Source organism: Caloenas nicobarica, chromosome 28 (assembly GCF_036013445.1).
Source record: "Caloenas nicobarica isolate bCalNic1 chromosome 28, bCalNic1.hap1, whole genome shotgun sequence".
In the NCBI taxonomy this organism is placed as follows: Eukaryota; Metazoa; Chordata; class Aves; order Columbiformes; family Columbidae; genus Caloenas; species Caloenas nicobarica.
Window position 1 is genome coordinate 233,617 of NC_088272.1, and position 15,687 is coordinate 249,303.

A 15,687-nucleotide genomic window follows, 5' to 3' on the forward strand; every position below is an offset into this window, starting at 1 on the left:
GCGCAGCCCCGCCCAGCGGCGCGCGGCGATTGGTCGGCGCGTTGCCAGGCGACGCGCGGGCCGCGCGGTGATTGGGCGGCGGAGCCGCCAGGCGGAGAGGGGGCAGCGCGGATTGGTCGAGGCGTTGCCAGGCGACCCCCCCCCCCCCCCCGGGGGTTGGGGGGGGCGGATAGGGCGGGGATTGGTTGGCGCGTTTGCCATGTTGAGTGAGGGCATGACGCGGCGCTTCCGCCCGCCCAGCCAATCGGGTTGGGGTAAAGGGGAGGGGCGGGGCGCGGGGAGGCGGTTGGGAACCAATAGGAGGGTGGCTTGGGGGGAAGTGGGCGGGGTTTGGAGGGAAGGGGCGGGGTTTAGGCGCTGCGGTGGGCGCCGGCCAACCAGCGGGCGCGGTTGGGGAAGGGGGGCGTGGCTTCGGCGCGGGGGGGCGTGTCCCGGGGGAGGGGGGCGTGGCCGGGGGAGGGGATTTGGGGCAAAAAGCCGCGAATTTGGGGGCGCTCACCGGGGGGCGTGGCCGAGGCGGAGCGGCTGGTTTGGGGGGAAAAAAGGCGGATTTGGGGCATTTGGAAAAAGACTCAAAAAGGGGAGGGGGGGGGGGAAGGGGGAGGCGCTGGAATTGGGGGAAAAAACGGGGAAAAAGGGCAAATTTGGGGGGAAACGGGGGAAATGGAGGCGCCCACCTGACGACGTGGCCGCTGAGCCGGCGCGGCCGGGGGGGAACTGCGCCCAGTACAGACCAGTTCGGACCAGTCCATCCCAGTTACCGCCCAGTTACACTTGGGTGCCTCCCAGTCCCTCCCAGTTGCCCCCCAGTGTCTCCCAGTTACCCACCAGTTCCTCCCAGTTACCTCCCAGTTACACTTGGGTGCCTCCCAGTCCCTCCCAGTTACCCCCCAGTGTCTCCCAGTCCATCCCAGTTACCCCCCAGTACATCCCAGTTACCCACCAGTGACTCCCAGTCCCTCCCAGTTACACCCCAGTCCATCCCAGTTACCTCCCAGTTACACTCTGGTGTCTCCCAGTCCATCCCAGTTACCCCCCAGTCCATCCCAGTTGCCCCCCAGTGACTCCCAGTCCCTCCCAGTTAGCCCCCAGTCCATCCCAGTTGCCCCCCAGTTACACTCTGGTGTCTCCCAGTCCATCCCAGTTACACTTGGGTGTCTCCCAGTCCATCCCAGTTACGCCCCAGTACATCCCAGTTGCCCCCCAGTGACTCCCAGTCCCTCCCAGTTACCCACCAGTTCCTCCCAGTCCCTCCCAGTTACACTTTGGTGCCTCCCAGTCCATCCCAGTTACCCCCCAGTGACTCCCAGTTACCCCCAGTGACTCCCAGTTACACTTTGGTGTCTCCCAGTGCATCCCAGTTACCCCCCAGTTACCCCCCAGTCCATCCCAGTTACCCACCAGTACATCCCAGTTGCATCCCAGTTACACTTTTGTGATTCCCATCCATCCCAGTTACCCCCCAGTTACCCCCCAGTTCCTCCCAGTTACCTCCCAGTTACACTTTGGTGTCTCCCAGTGCATCCCAGTTACCCCCCAGTCTATCCCAGTTACCCCCAGTGACTCCCAGTCCATCCCAGTTACCCCCCAGTGACTCCCAGTTACCCCCCAGTTACACTTCGGTGCCTCCCAGTCCATCCCAGTTGCCTCCCAGTCACTCCCAGTCCCTCCCAGTTACACCTTGGTGCCTCCCAGTGCATCCCAGTTACCCCCCAGTCCATCCCAGTTACCCCCCAGTCACTCCCAGTCCCTCCCAGTTACCCCCCAGTACATCCCAGTTGCCCCCCAGTGACTCCCAGTCCCTCCCAGTTACCCACCAGTTCCTCCCAGTTACCTCCCAGTTACACTTTGGTGCCTCCCAGTCCATCCCAGTTACCCCCCAGTCCATCCCAGTTACCCCCAGTGACTCCCAGTCAATCCCAGTTACACTTTGGTGCCTCCCAGTGCATCCCAGTTACTCCCCAGTCACTCCCAGTTACCCCCCAGTTATCCCCCAGTCCATCCCAGTTGCCTCCCAGTCACTCCCAGTCCCTCCCAGTTACACTTTGGTGTCTCCCAGTCCATCCCAGTTGCCTCCCAGTCACTCCCAGTCCCTCCCAGTTACACCTTGGTGCCTCCCAGTGCATCCCAGTTACCCCCCAGTCCATCCCAGTTACCCCCCAGTGTCTCCCAGTCCATCCCAGTTACCCCCCAGTACATCCCAGTTGCCACCCAGTGACTCCCAGTCCCTCCCAGTTACCCACGAGTTCCTCCCAGTTACCTCCCAGTTACACTTGGGTGTCTCCCAGTCCATCCCAGTTACCCCCCAGTCCATCCCAGTTACCCCCAGTGACTTCCAGTCCATCCCAGTTACACTTTGGTGTCTCCCAGTTCATCCCAGTTATCCCCCAGTTACCCCCCAGTCCATCCCAGTTACCCACCAGTACATCCCAGTTGCATCCCAGTTACACTTTTGTGATTCCCATCCATCCCAGTTCCCCCCCAGTTACCCCCCAGTTCCTCCCAGTTACCTCCCAGTTACACTTTGGTGCCTCCCAGTCCATCCCAGTTACCCCCCAGTGTCTCCCAGTACATCCCAGTAACCCCCCAGTCTATCCCAGTTACCCTCCAGTTACCCCCAGTCCATCCCAGTTACCTCCCATTGACTCCCAGTCCATCCCAGTTACGCTTGGGTGTCTCCCAGTCCATCCCAGTTGCCTCTCAGTTACTCCCAGTCCATCCCAGTTACCCCCCAGTGACTCCCAGTCCATCCCAGTTACCCCCCATTGACTCCCAGTCCATCCCAGTTACGCTTGGGTGCCTCCCAGTCCATCCCAGTTACACTTTGGTGCCTCCCAGTCCATCCCAGTTGCCTCCCAGTCACTCCCAGTTACCCCCCAGTTACACTTCGGTGTCTCCCAGTCCATCCCAGTTACCCCCTAGTGTCTCCCAGTCCATCCCAGTTGCCCCCCAGTCACTCCCAGTAGGTCCCAGTTGCCTCCCAGTCCCACTTTGGTGCCTCCCAGTGCATCCCAGGTACCCCCCAGTCCATCCCAGTTACCCCCCAGTGACTCCCAGTCCCTCCCAGTTACACTTTGGTGCCTCCCAGTCCATCCCAGTTACCCCCCAGTGACTCCCAGTCCCTCCCAGTTACACTTTGGTGCCTCCCAGTCCATCCCAGTTACCCCCCAGTGTCTCCCAGTACATCCCAGTAACCCCTCAGTCTATCCCAGTTACCCTCCAGTTACCCCCAGTCCATCCCAGTTACCTCCCATTGACTCCCAGTCCATCCCAGTTACCCCCCAGTGACTCCCAGTCCATCCCAGTTACCCCCCATTGACTCCCAGTCCATCCCAGTTACGCTTGGGTGACTCCCAGTCCATCCCAGTTACACTTTGGTGCCTCCCAGTCCATCCCAGTTGCCTCCCAGTCACTCCCAGTTACCCCCCACTTACACTTCCGTGTCTCCCAGTCAATCCCAGTTACCCCCTAGTGTCTCCCAGTCCATCCCAGTTGCCCCCCAGTCACTCGCAGTAGGTCCCAGTCCATCCCAGTTACGCTTGGGTGTCTCCCAGTCCATCCCAGTTGCCTCCCAGTCACTCCCAGTTGCCTCCCAGTTACACTTCGGTGTCTCCCAGTCCATCCCAGTTACCCCCCAGTGTCTCCCAGTCCCTCCCAGTTGCCTCCCAGTCGGTCCCAGTTGCCTCCCAGTCAGTCCCAGTTGCCTCCCAGTGCCTCCCAGTCCATCCCAGTTGCCTCCCAGTCCCTCCCAGTCCATCCCAGTTGCCTCCCAGTCTCTCCCAGTTGCCTCCCGGTCGGTCCCAGTTGCCTCCCAGTCCATCCCAGTTACCCCCAGTGACTCCCAGTTACCCCCCAGTGACTCCCAGTCCATCCCAGTTGCCTCCCAGTCTCTCCCAGTTGCCTCCCAGTCGGTCCCAGTTGCCTCCCAGTCCCTCCCAGTCCATCCCAGTTGCCTCCCAGTCCCTCCCAGTTGCCTCCCAGTCGGTCCCAGTTGCCTCCCAGTCCCTCCCAGTTGCCTCCCAGTCGGTCCCAGTTGCCTCCCAGTCCATCCCAGTTACCCCCAGTGACTCCCAGTTACCCCCCAGTTGCCTCCCGGTCGGTCCCAGTTGCCTCCCAGTCCCTCCCAGTTGCCTCCCAGTCAGTCCCAGTTGCCTCCCAGTCCATCCCAGTTACCTCCAGTGACTCCCAGTTACCCCCCAGTGAATCCCAGTCGGTCCCAGTTGCCTCCCAGTCCCTCCCAGTTGCTTCCCAGTCGGTCCCAGTTGCCTCCCAGTCCATCCCAGTTGCCTCCCAGTCCCTCCCAGTTGCCTCCCAGTCCATCCCAGTTACCCCCAGTAACTCCCAGTTACCCCCCAGTTGCCTCCCAGTCCATCCCAGTTGCCTCCCAGTCCCTCCCAGTTGCCTCCTGGTCAGTCCCAGTTGCCTCCCAGTCCCTCCCAGTTGCCTCCCAGTCCATCCCAGTTACCCCCAGTGACTCCCAGTTACCCCCCAGTTGCATCCCGGTTGGTCCCAGTTGCCTCCCAGTCCCTCCCAGTCCATCCCAGTTGCCTCCCAGTCCATCCCAGTTGCCTCCCAGTCCCTCCCAATTGCCTCCCGGTCCCTCCCAGTTGCCTCCCAGTCCCTCCCAGTTGCCTCCCAGTCCGTCCCAGTTGCCTCCCAGTCCCTCCCAGTCCATTCCAGTTGCCTCCCAGTCCATCCGAGTTGCCTCCCAGTCCATCCGAGTTGCCTCCCAGTCCCTCCCAGTTGCTTCCCAGTCGGTCCCAGTTGCCTCCCAGTCCCTCCCAGTTGCCTCCCAGTCCCTCCCAGTTGCCTCCCAGTCCATCCCAGTTACCCCCAGTGACTCCCAGTTACCCCCCAGTTGCCTCCCGGTCGGTCCCAGTTGCCTCCCAGTCCCTCCCAGTTGCCTCCCAGTCCGTCCCAGTTGCCTCCCAGTCTCTCCCAGTTGCCTCCCGGTCGGTCCCAGTTGCCTCCCAGTGCCTCCCATTCAGCCCCATCCCCTCCCCATTCACCCCCGTTCTCCCCATTCATCCCCCGCAAGGGGTTCCCACGCCTCCGGTCACATGACCCGGCGGGGGCGTGGCCTCACCGGGCTGCGCGGGGGAAGTGACGCCCACGGGCCGGGGGGCGGAGCTTCTGGGGGGTCACGCGGGGGTCAGTGGGGCCGGGACCCCCAAGTGGCCCCACAAGGTTATGGGGGGAAATTGGGGGGAAATGGGGGGGTCAGGGACCCACCTGCTGGGCCAGGCCGGGGAGAGCTGGGGGGGCAATGGGGGTTATGGGGGATTGGGGGTTCTGGGGGGATTGGGGGTTATGGGGGGATTGGGGGTTATGGGGGGAAATGGGGGTTATGGGGGATTGGGGGTTCTGGGGGGAAATGGGGGTTATGGGGGGATATGGGGCAAATGGGGGTTATGGGGGGAAATGGGGGCTTATGGGGGATTGGGGGTTATGGGGGGATTGGGGGTTATGGGGGATTGGGGGTTATGGGGGGAAATGGGGGTTATGGGGGGATTGGGGGTTATGGGGGATTGGGGGTTATGGGGGGAAATGGGGGGTTATGGGGGGATTGGGGGTTATGGGGGGAAGTGGGGGTTACGGGGGAATTGGGGGTTATGGGGGGAAATGGGGGTTATGGGGGAATTGGGGGGATTGGGGGTTATGGGGGGAATGGGTGTTGTGGGGGGAATGGGGGTTGTGGGGGGATATGGCAGGCGTGGGGGGGAAATGGAGGAAATGGGGGTTATGGGGGATATGGGGGTTATGGGGGGATTGGGGGTTGTGGGGGGTTGGGCTCCGGGGTGTGGGGGGATGGGGTTGGGGGGCTGTGGGGCACCCGGGCCCGGCGCAGCTCGGCGTTCTCGCGCTGCAGGGAATGGAGCAGCCTGGGGGCGGAGACCCGAACGTGGGGGGACGGACCCCCAAGTGAGGGGGGGACGGACCCCCAAGTGTGGGGGGGACCCTCCCAACATGGCGGCTTAGGGCGGACCCTCCCAATATGGCGGCTCTCTGTGCCCCTCCCAATATGGCCGCTCCCTGTGCCCCTCCCAATATGGCCGCTCTTTAGGACTCTCCCAATATGGCCGCTCTCTGTGCCCCTCCCAATATGGCCGCTCCCTGTGCCCCTCCCAATATGGCCGCTCTTTAGGACTCTCCCAATATGGCCGCTCTCTGTGCCCCTCCCAATATGGCCGCTCTTTAGGACTCTCCCAATATGGCCGCTCTCTGTGCCCCTCCCAATATGGCCGCTCTCCGTGACCTTCCCAATATGGCCGCTCCCTGTGCCCCTCCCAATATGGCCGCTCTCTGTGACCTTCCCAATATGGCTGCTCTCTATGACCTTCCCAATATGGCCGCTCCCTGTGCCCCTCCCAATATGGCGGCTCTCTGTGCCCCTCCCAATATGGCCGCTCCCTGTGCCCCTCCCAATATGGCCGCTCTCTGTGCCCCTCCCAATATGGCCGCTCTCTGTGACCTTCCCAATATGGCTGCTCTCTATGACCTCCCAAGATGGCGGCTCCCTGTGCCCCTCCCAATATGGCCGCTCCCTGTGCCCCTCCCAAGATGGCGGCTCCCTGTGCCCCTGCCAAGATGGCCGCCTTCGCTCACCGCTGCGCCTCCTCCAGCGCCCGCCGCGCCCGGGCAGCCGCCTCCCGGTGCCGCGTCAGCCGCAGCTCGTCCTGCGCCCGCTGGAACCGCCACACCTGGGGGGACACGCCCGGTATGGCCGCCAGGAGGGGGACGGACACACCCAATATGGCCGCCTGGAGGGGGTGGACACACCCAATATGGCCGCCAGGAGGGGATGGCCACACCCAATATGGCCGCCCGGAGGGGGATGACCACACCCAATATGGCCGCCGGGAGTGGGACAGACACACCCAATATGGCCGCCCAGAGGGGGATGGCCACACCCAATATGGCCGCCTGGAGGGGGATGGCCACACCCAATATGGCCGCCCCTCATTGTCCCCACATCCCCATTACCCCATTAATTACCCCACGAGTGACCCCGTTCATTAATTACCCCGCTCGTGGCGCCGCCGCTGCCTCTGCACCATGTCCCATTCCCCCATTAATTACTCCGTTAATTCCCCCGCTAATTAGCGAACGAACCTGGTGGGGGCGGCGCAGGCGGCTGCGCGCCCTGTCCCATTCCCCCACTAATTCCCCCATTAATTACCCATTAATTACCCTGTTAATTAGGGACCGAACCTGGTGGAGGCGGCGCAGGCGGCTGCGCGCCCTGTCCCATGAATTCCCCATTAATTACCCCGTTAATTGCCCTGTTAATTAGGAGCGGACCTGGTGGGGGCGGCGCAGGCGGCTGCGCGCCCTGTCCCATGAATTCCCCATTAATTACCCCGTTAATTGCCCCGTTAATTAGGAGCGGACCTGGTGGAGGCGGCGCAGGCGGCTGCGCGCCCTGTCCCATGAATTCCCCCATTAATTACCCCGTTAATTACTCCGTTAATTAGGAGCGGACCTGGTGGAGGCGGCGCAGGCGGCTGCGCGCCCTGTCCCATGAATTCCCCATTAATTACCCATTAATTACCCTGTTAATTAGGGACCGAACCTGGTGGAGGCGGCGCAGGCGGCTGCGCGCCCTGTCCCATGATTTCCCCATTAATTACTCCGTTAATTACTCCGTTAATTAGGAGCGGACCTGGTGGAGGCGGCGCAGGCGGCTGCGCGCCCTGTCCCATGAATTCCCCATTAATTCCCCATTAATTACCCTGTTAATTAGGGACCGAACCTGGTGGAGGCGGCGCAGGCGGCTGCGCGCCCTGTCCCATGAATTCCCCCGTTAATTACCCATTAATTACCCTGTTAATTAGGAACGGACCTGGTGGAGGCGGCGCAGGCGGCTGCGCGCCGTGTCCGCGGGGCTGCGGAAGAAGCGCCGCTCCTGGGGCCGCAGCTGCCGACGGAGGAGAAGGAAAAGACCATGAAGAAGAAGAAGGAAAAAAAAAATGGAGAGAAGGGAAAGGAAAAGGAAAAAAGAAAAAAGGAAAAAGAAAAAGAAAAAGAAGAAGGAAAAGAAAAAGAAGAAGAAAAGAAGATAAAGAAGATGAAGAAGAAGAAAAAAGAAGAAAAGAAAGAAAAAGAAAAAGAAAAAGAAAAAGAAAAAAAAGAAGAAAAAGAAGAAAAGAAAAAGAAAAATAAGAAAAAGAAAAAGAAGGAAAAGAAAAGAAGATGAAGAAGAAGAAAAGAAAAAAAAAAAGAAAAAGAAGAAAAGAAGATAAAGAGGAAGAAAAAGAAGATGAAAAAGAAGAAAAGAAAAAGAAGATGAAGAAGAAAAAAAGAAAAAGAAAAAGAAAAAGAAAAAGAAAAGAAAAACAAAAATAAGCAAAAAGAAAAAGAAGAAAAGAAAAAGAAGATGAAGAAGAAGAAAAAAAATGAAGAAAAAAAGAAAAAGAAAAAGAAAAAGAAAAAAGAAAAAGAAAAAAGAAAAAGAAAAAGAAGAAGGAAAAGAAAAAGAAGAAGAAAAGAGGATAAAGAAGATGAAGAAGAAGAAAAAAGAAGAAAAGAAAGAGAAAGAGAAAAAGAAAAAGAAAAAGAAAAAGAAGGAAAAGAAAAGAAGATGAAGAAGAAGAAAAGAAAAAGAAAAAGAAAAGAAGATGAAAAAGAAAAGGAAAAGAAAAAGAAAAAGAAAAAGAAAGAAAAAGAAGGAAAAGAAGATGAAGAAGAAGAAAAAGAAGATGAAAAGGAAGAAAAGAAAGAGAAGATGAAGAAGAAAAAAAGAAAAAGAAAAAGAGAAAAAGAAAAAGGAAAAGAAAAAGAAGAAAAGAAAAAGAAGAAGAAAAAGAAGAAAAAAGAAAAAGAAGAAAAAAGAAAAAGAAGAAGAAAAGAAAAAGGAAAAGATGAAGAAAAGAAAAACAAAAAGAAGAAAAGGAAAAGAAGAAGAAGAAAAGAAAAATAATATAAAGAAAAAGAAGAAAAAGAAAAGAAAAAGAAGAACATGAAGAAAAAGAAGAAGAAGAAGAAGAAGAAGAAAAGAAGAAGAAAAGGAAAAGAAGAAGGAGAAAAGAAGAAGAAAAGAAGGGGGAGGAAGAGGAGGGAGGAGAAAAGGAGGAGAAGAAAAGAAGAAGAAAACCCCGAGGAAGAGGACGGAGGAGGAGAAGAGAGGAAGGAGATGACGGGAAGGACGAGGAGAAGACGGAGAAACAGAAGAAGAAGACGGAGAAGAAGAAGCTGAAGAAGAAAATGAGGAGGAAGATTAAGGAAAAGAAGAAGGAGGAGAAGAAATGAAGGAGAAGAAGAAAAAAAAGAACAAGAAAAAGAAGAAGAAGAAGAAGAAAAAGAAGAACAAAGAGACAAAGCAGAAGAAAAGAAGAAGAGGAAAAGAAAGAGAAGAAAAGAAACGAAGAAAAAGACGAAAAAGAAGAAGATGAAGAAGAAGATGAAGAAGATGAAGATGAAGAAGATGAAGAAGAAGATGATGAAGAAGTTGAACGAGGAGAAGAAGAAGAAGAGGATGATGAAGATGAAGAAGATGATGATGAAGACGATGGAGACAACGACAATGAGGAGGATGATGAAGAAGATGATGATGAAGAAGATGATGATGAAGATGATGGAGACAACGATAATGAGAAGGATGATGAAGAAGAGGATGATGAAGATGATGATGAGATGAGGATGAGGACGAGGATGACGATGATGATGATGGAGATGACGATGAAGATGAAGATGACGAGGAGTATGAAGGTGATGATGAAGACAACGATGAAGACGAAGACGATGAAGATGATGAAGAAGATGATGATGAAGACGATGAAGACAACGACAATGAGGAGGATGATGAAGAAGATGATGATGAAGATGACGGAGACAACGATAATGAGGAGGATGATGAAGAAGAGGATGATGAAGATGATGATGAGATGAGGATGAGGATGAGGACGAGGATGATGATGATGGAGATGACGATGAAGATGAAGATGACGAGGAGTATGAAGGTGATGATGAAGACGACGATGATGATGAAGACGAAGAAGATGAAGATGATGAAGACGATGAAGATGAAGAAGAAGATGCTGATGACGAAGATGAAGACGATGATGAAGATGAAGATGCTGATGGAGATGAAGATGATGATGAAGAAGAGGATGATGAAGATGATGATGAGATGAGGATGAGGATGAGGACGAGGATGACGATGATGATGATGGAGATGACGACGAAGATGAAGATGACGAGGAGTATGAAGGTGATGATGAAGACGACGATGAAGACGAAGACGATGAAGATGATGAAGAAGATGATGATGAAGACAATGGAGACAATGACAATGAGGAGAATGATGAAGAAGAGGATGATGAAGATGACGGAGACAACGACAATGAGGAGGATGATGAAGAAGAGGATGATGAAGATGATGATGAGATGAGGATGAGGACGAGGATGATGATGATGATGATGGAGATGACGATGAAGATGAAGATGACGAGGAGTATGAAGGTGATGATGAAGACGACGATGAACACGAAGACGATGAAGATGAAGAAGAAGATGCTGATGACGAAGATGAAGACGATGATGAAGATGCTGATGGAGATGAAGATGAAGATGATGATGAAGAGGAGGATGATGAAGATGAAGATGAAGAAGATGCCGATGAAGATGAAGATGCTGATGAAGACAACGATGACAATGATAACGATGAAGATGAAGAAGATGACGATGAGGATGAAGATGATGACGATGACAATGAGGATGAGGATGAAGACGAAGATGCCGATGGAGATGCTGATGAAGATGAGGATGATGATGAAGACAATGATGACGATGACAATGAGGATGAGGATGAAGAAGAAGACGAAGCCGACAACGACGATGAGGATGAAGATGACAACGAGGACGACGATGAAGATGAAGACGACGACGACGATGGCAACGAGGATGAAGATGAGGATGACGATGAAGATGAAGATGCTGCTGCTGCTGAACATGATGATAAAGATGAAGACGACGATGACAATGATGAAGATGAAGATGAAGAAGATGAAGATGCTGATGAAGATGAGGACGAGGGTGAAGATGAAGACGATGATGATGATGACAACGAGGATGACGATGAAGAAGAAGATGACGATGATGAAGATGAAGAAGATGATGACGATGATGAAGAAGAAGATGAAGACGACGATGAGGATGAGGATGACGATGACGAAGATGAAGATGCTGATGAAGATGAGGAGGTCGATGATGATGATGATGAAGAAGATGCTGATGAAGATGATGATGAAGATGAGGATGACGATGACGAAGATGAAGATGCAGATGAGGATGCCGATGAAGATGAGGATGACGATGAAGAGGATGACGACGATGAAGATGATGATGACGACGATGAGGAAGATGAAGATGACAACGAGGACGAAGATGCTGATGAAGATGATGAAGATGAAAATGCTGATGAAGATGAGGATGACGATGACAAAGATGAAGATGCTGATGAAGATGATGAAGATGAAAATGCTGATGAGGATGACGATGAAGATGAGGATGATGATGATGAAGATTAAGACGATGATGAGGATGAAGATGATGAAGATGCTGATGAAGATGAAGATGATGCTGACGAAGATGATGACGAAGAAGATGCTGATGAGGATGACGATGAAGATGAGGATGACGATGAAGAAGACGATGACGACGCCAATGAAGACGAAGACGCCGAAGATGCCGAAGATGCTGATGAAGACGAGCATGAGGATGAAGATGAGGATGAGGATGAGGATGAAGGCGAGGATGAGGATGACGATGAAGAAGATGACGATGAAGAAGATGACGACGAAGAAGACGACGATGATGAAGAAGATGATGACGACGCCGAGGAAGACGAAGACGCCAATGAAGACGAAGACGACGCCGAAGATGCTGATGAAGACGAGCATGAGGATGAAGATGAGGATGAAGATGAGGATGACGATGACAATGAAGATGACGATGAAGAAGATGACGATGAAGAAGACGACGATGATGAAGAAGATGATGACGACGCCGAGGAAGACGAAGACGCCAATGACGACGAAGACGACGCCGAGGATGCTGATGAAGACGAGCATGAGGATGAAGATGAGGATGAGGATGAGGACGAGGATGAGGATGAGGATGAAGAAGAAGATGACGATGAAGATGACGACGATGCCGAGGAAGACAAAGACGCCAATGAAGACGAAGACAACGCCGAAGATGCTGATGAAGACGAGCATGAGGATGAAGACGAGGATGAGGATGAGGATGAAGATGAGGATGACGATGAAGAAGATGACGATGAAGAAGATGACGATGATGAAGAAGACGATGACGATGCCGAGGAAGACAAAGACGCCAATGAAGACGAAGACGACGCCAAAGATGCTGATGAAGACGAGCATGAGGATGAAGATGAGGATGAGGACGAGGATGACGATGAAGAAGATGACGATGATGAAGAAGACGATGACGACGCCGAGGAAGACGAAGACGCCAATAAAGACGAAGACGACGCCGAGGATGCTGATGCAGACGAGCATGAGGATGAAGATGAGGATGAGGATGAGGATGACGATGACAATGAAGAAGATGACGATGAAGAAGATGACGATGATGAAGAAGACGATGACGACGCCGAGGAAGACGAAGACGCCAATGAAGGCGAAGACGCCGAAGATGACGCCGAAGATGCTGATGAAGACGAGCATGAGGATGAAGATGAGGATGAGGATGATGATGAGGATGAGGATGACGATGAAGAAGATGACGACGCCGAGGAAGACGAAGACGCCAATGACGACGAAGACAACGCCGAGGATGCTGATGAAGACGAGCATGAGGATGAAGATGACGATGAGGATGAGGATGAAGATGAAGATGAGGATGACGATGAAGAAGATGATGATGAAGAAGATGACAATGAAGAAGACGACGATGATGAAGAAGACGATGACGACGCCGAGGAAGACGAAGACGCCAATGAAGGCGAAGACGCCGAAGATGCTGAAGATGCTGATGAAGACGAGCATGAGGATGAAGATGAGGATGAGGACGAGGATGAGGACGAGGATGAAGATGAGGATGAGGATGACGCCGCCGCCGAGGACGATGAAGGCGCCGAAGCCGCACCTGCTGTCCCAGGGCCAGGAACCCGCAGGCGGCGCCGCACACGGGACAGGGCCCTGCGGCACAAAAACCCCCAAAATCACCAAAACCCCACATTTGGGGGCAAAAACCCCCGTCCCGGGGGGCGCCCCCCACCCTGGGGGGGGGAAATGAGGAGAAATCCCATTTTGGGGGCATTTTGGAGGGTTTAAAATGAGGCGAAATCCCATTTTTCGGGCATTTTCAGGGTTTAAAATGAGGCGAAATCCCATTTTTCGGTCATTTTATGAGTCTAAATTGAGGTGAAATCCCATTTTTCGGTCATTTTAAGGGTTTAAAATGAGGCAAAATCCCTTATTTCAAGATTTTAATGGTTTAAAATGGGGCAAAATCCCATTTTTTCCGACATTTTATGGGTTTCAAATGAGGCGAAATCCCATTTTTCGGTCATTTTCAGGGTTTAAAATGAGGCGAAATCCCATTTTTCAGTCATTTCATGAGCTTAAAACGAGGCAAAATCCCATTTTTCTGTCATTTTAGGGGTTTAAAATGAGGCAAAATCCCATTTTTCTGTCATTTTTAGGGTTTAAAATGAGGCAAAATCCCACTTTTCAGTCATTTTATGTGTTTAAAATGAGGCGAAATCCCATTTTTCTGTCATTTTAAGGGTTTCAAATGAGCTGAAATCCCATTTTTTTGTCATTTTATGTGTTTAAAATAAGGCGAAATCCCATTTTTGTCTCATTTTAAGGGTTTAAAATGATGGGAAATCCCTTATTTCAACATTTTAATGGTTTAAAATGAGGCAAAATCCCATTTTTCTGTCATTTTAAGGGTTTAAAATGAGCTGAAATCCCATTTTTCAGTCAATTTATGAGTTTAAAACGAGGCAAAATCTGATTTTTTTGTCATTTTATGGGTTTAAATGAAGCAAAATCCCATTTCTCAGTCATTTTTAGGGTTTAAAATGATGGGAAATCCCATTTTTTGGTGATTTTAAGCATTTAAAATGAGCTGAAATCCCATTTTTCAATCATTTCATGAGTTTAAAATGAGGCAAAATCCCATTTTTCAGTCATTTTCAGGGTTTAAAATGAGGCAAAATCCCATTTTTTTCGTCATTTTAATGGTTTAAAATGAGGCAAAATCCCATTTTTCCCGACATTTTATGGGTTTAAAATGAGGCAAAATCCCATTTTTCTGTCATTTTTTGGGTGAAAAATGAGCTGAAATCCCATTTTTCAGTCATTTCATGAGCTTAAAACGAGGCGAAATCCCATTTTTCTGTCATTTTTAGGGTTTAAAATGAGGCAAAATCCCACTTTTCAGTCATTTTATGTGTTTAAAATGAGGCAAAATCCCAATTTTCAGTCATTTTAAGGGTTTAAAATGATGGGAAATCCCATTTTTCAGTCATTTTAAGGGTTTAAAATGATGGGAAACCCCGTTTTTTAGTGATTTTAAGGGTTTGAAGTGAGCCGAAATCGCATTTTTCTGTCATTTTTAGGGTTTAAAATGATGGGAAACCCCATTTTCCTGTCATTTTATCGGTGAAAAATGAGCTGAAACCCCATTTTTCAGTCATTTCATGAGCTTAAAACGAGGCGAAATCCCATTTTTCTGTCATTTTTAGGGTTTAAAATGAGGCGAAATCCCATTTTTCAGTCATTTTAAGGGTTTAAAATGAGGCGAAATCCCATTTTTGTCTCATTTTAAGGGTTTCAAATGATGGGAAATCCCTTATTTCAACATTTTAATGGTTTAAAATGAGGCAAAATCCCATTTTTCAGTCATTTTAAGGGTTTAAAATGATGGGAAATCCCATTTTTCAGTCATTTTAAGGGTTTAAAATGATGGGAAACCCCGTTTTTTAGTGATTTTAAGGGTTTTAATGAGCCGAAATCCCATTTTTCTGTCATTTTTAGGGTTTAAAATGATGGGAAACCCCATTTTCCTGTCATTTTACGGGTTAAAAATGCGCTGAAACCCCATTTTTCAGTCAATTTCTGAGTTTAAAACCAGGCGCAATCCCATTTTTCTGTCATTTCAAGGGTTCAAAATGAGGCGAGATCCCTTATTTCAACATTTTAACGGTCTAAAACGAGGCAGGACAGCACTTTTCAGTCACTTTAGGGTTCAAAACGCCGCGAAGCCCCATTTTCCGCTCATTTTTAGGCTTTAAAGCGCGCAGGACCCCATTTTCCCCTCATTTTAACAGTTTTTACAGCGCGGGTCGCTCCTTCCCGCCATTTTCAACCCGGGGCGGGGGGGGGGGCTCATTTAACCCATTTTTTGGGTTTAAAACCCGCACTTTCCGCCCCTTTAGGGGTTTGTAGGGGCGGGCCTTCGCTTTTTTAGGGCAATTCGGGGTTTTCTGTGAGGGGAACCCCCGGTTTTTTGGGTTTTTTTTAAGGGGGAACGCTCGTACCTGCGGCCCCGCAGGTTTGGCACAGGACGTGGCCGCAGCTGGTGACGGAGAAGCCGGCGCCGTCCTGGCGGAAGCAGCGGTTGCAGTGGAACCAGTCCATGGCGGGGGGCGACCGGGGGAAACCCCGAATGGACGGCGGGGAGCGGGCGGGGAAAGGGCGGGAGAACGAGCGG

General features: G+C 51.6%; 1 protein-coding gene across 1 annotated transcript; it reads right to left on the minus strand.

Annotated features, from left to right (window-relative positions):
• Positions 1-25: 25 nt before the first annotated feature.
• Positions 26-15,687, minus strand: RNF212B (ring finger protein 212B). Its single transcript, XM_065653035.1, has 9 exons — positions 15,515-15,687; positions 13,111-13,163; positions 7,844-7,918; positions 6,607-6,701; positions 5,834-5,882; positions 5,233-5,255; positions 5,087-5,133; positions 678-717; positions 26-525 (listed from the first exon to the last, which is right to left on the minus strand). The coding sequence occupies exons 1-9, from the start codon at positions 15,612-15,614 to the stop codon at positions 351-353; spliced, it is 657 nt and encodes a 218-aa protein (XP_065509107.1). The 5' UTR covers positions 15,615-15,687; the 3' UTR covers positions 26-350.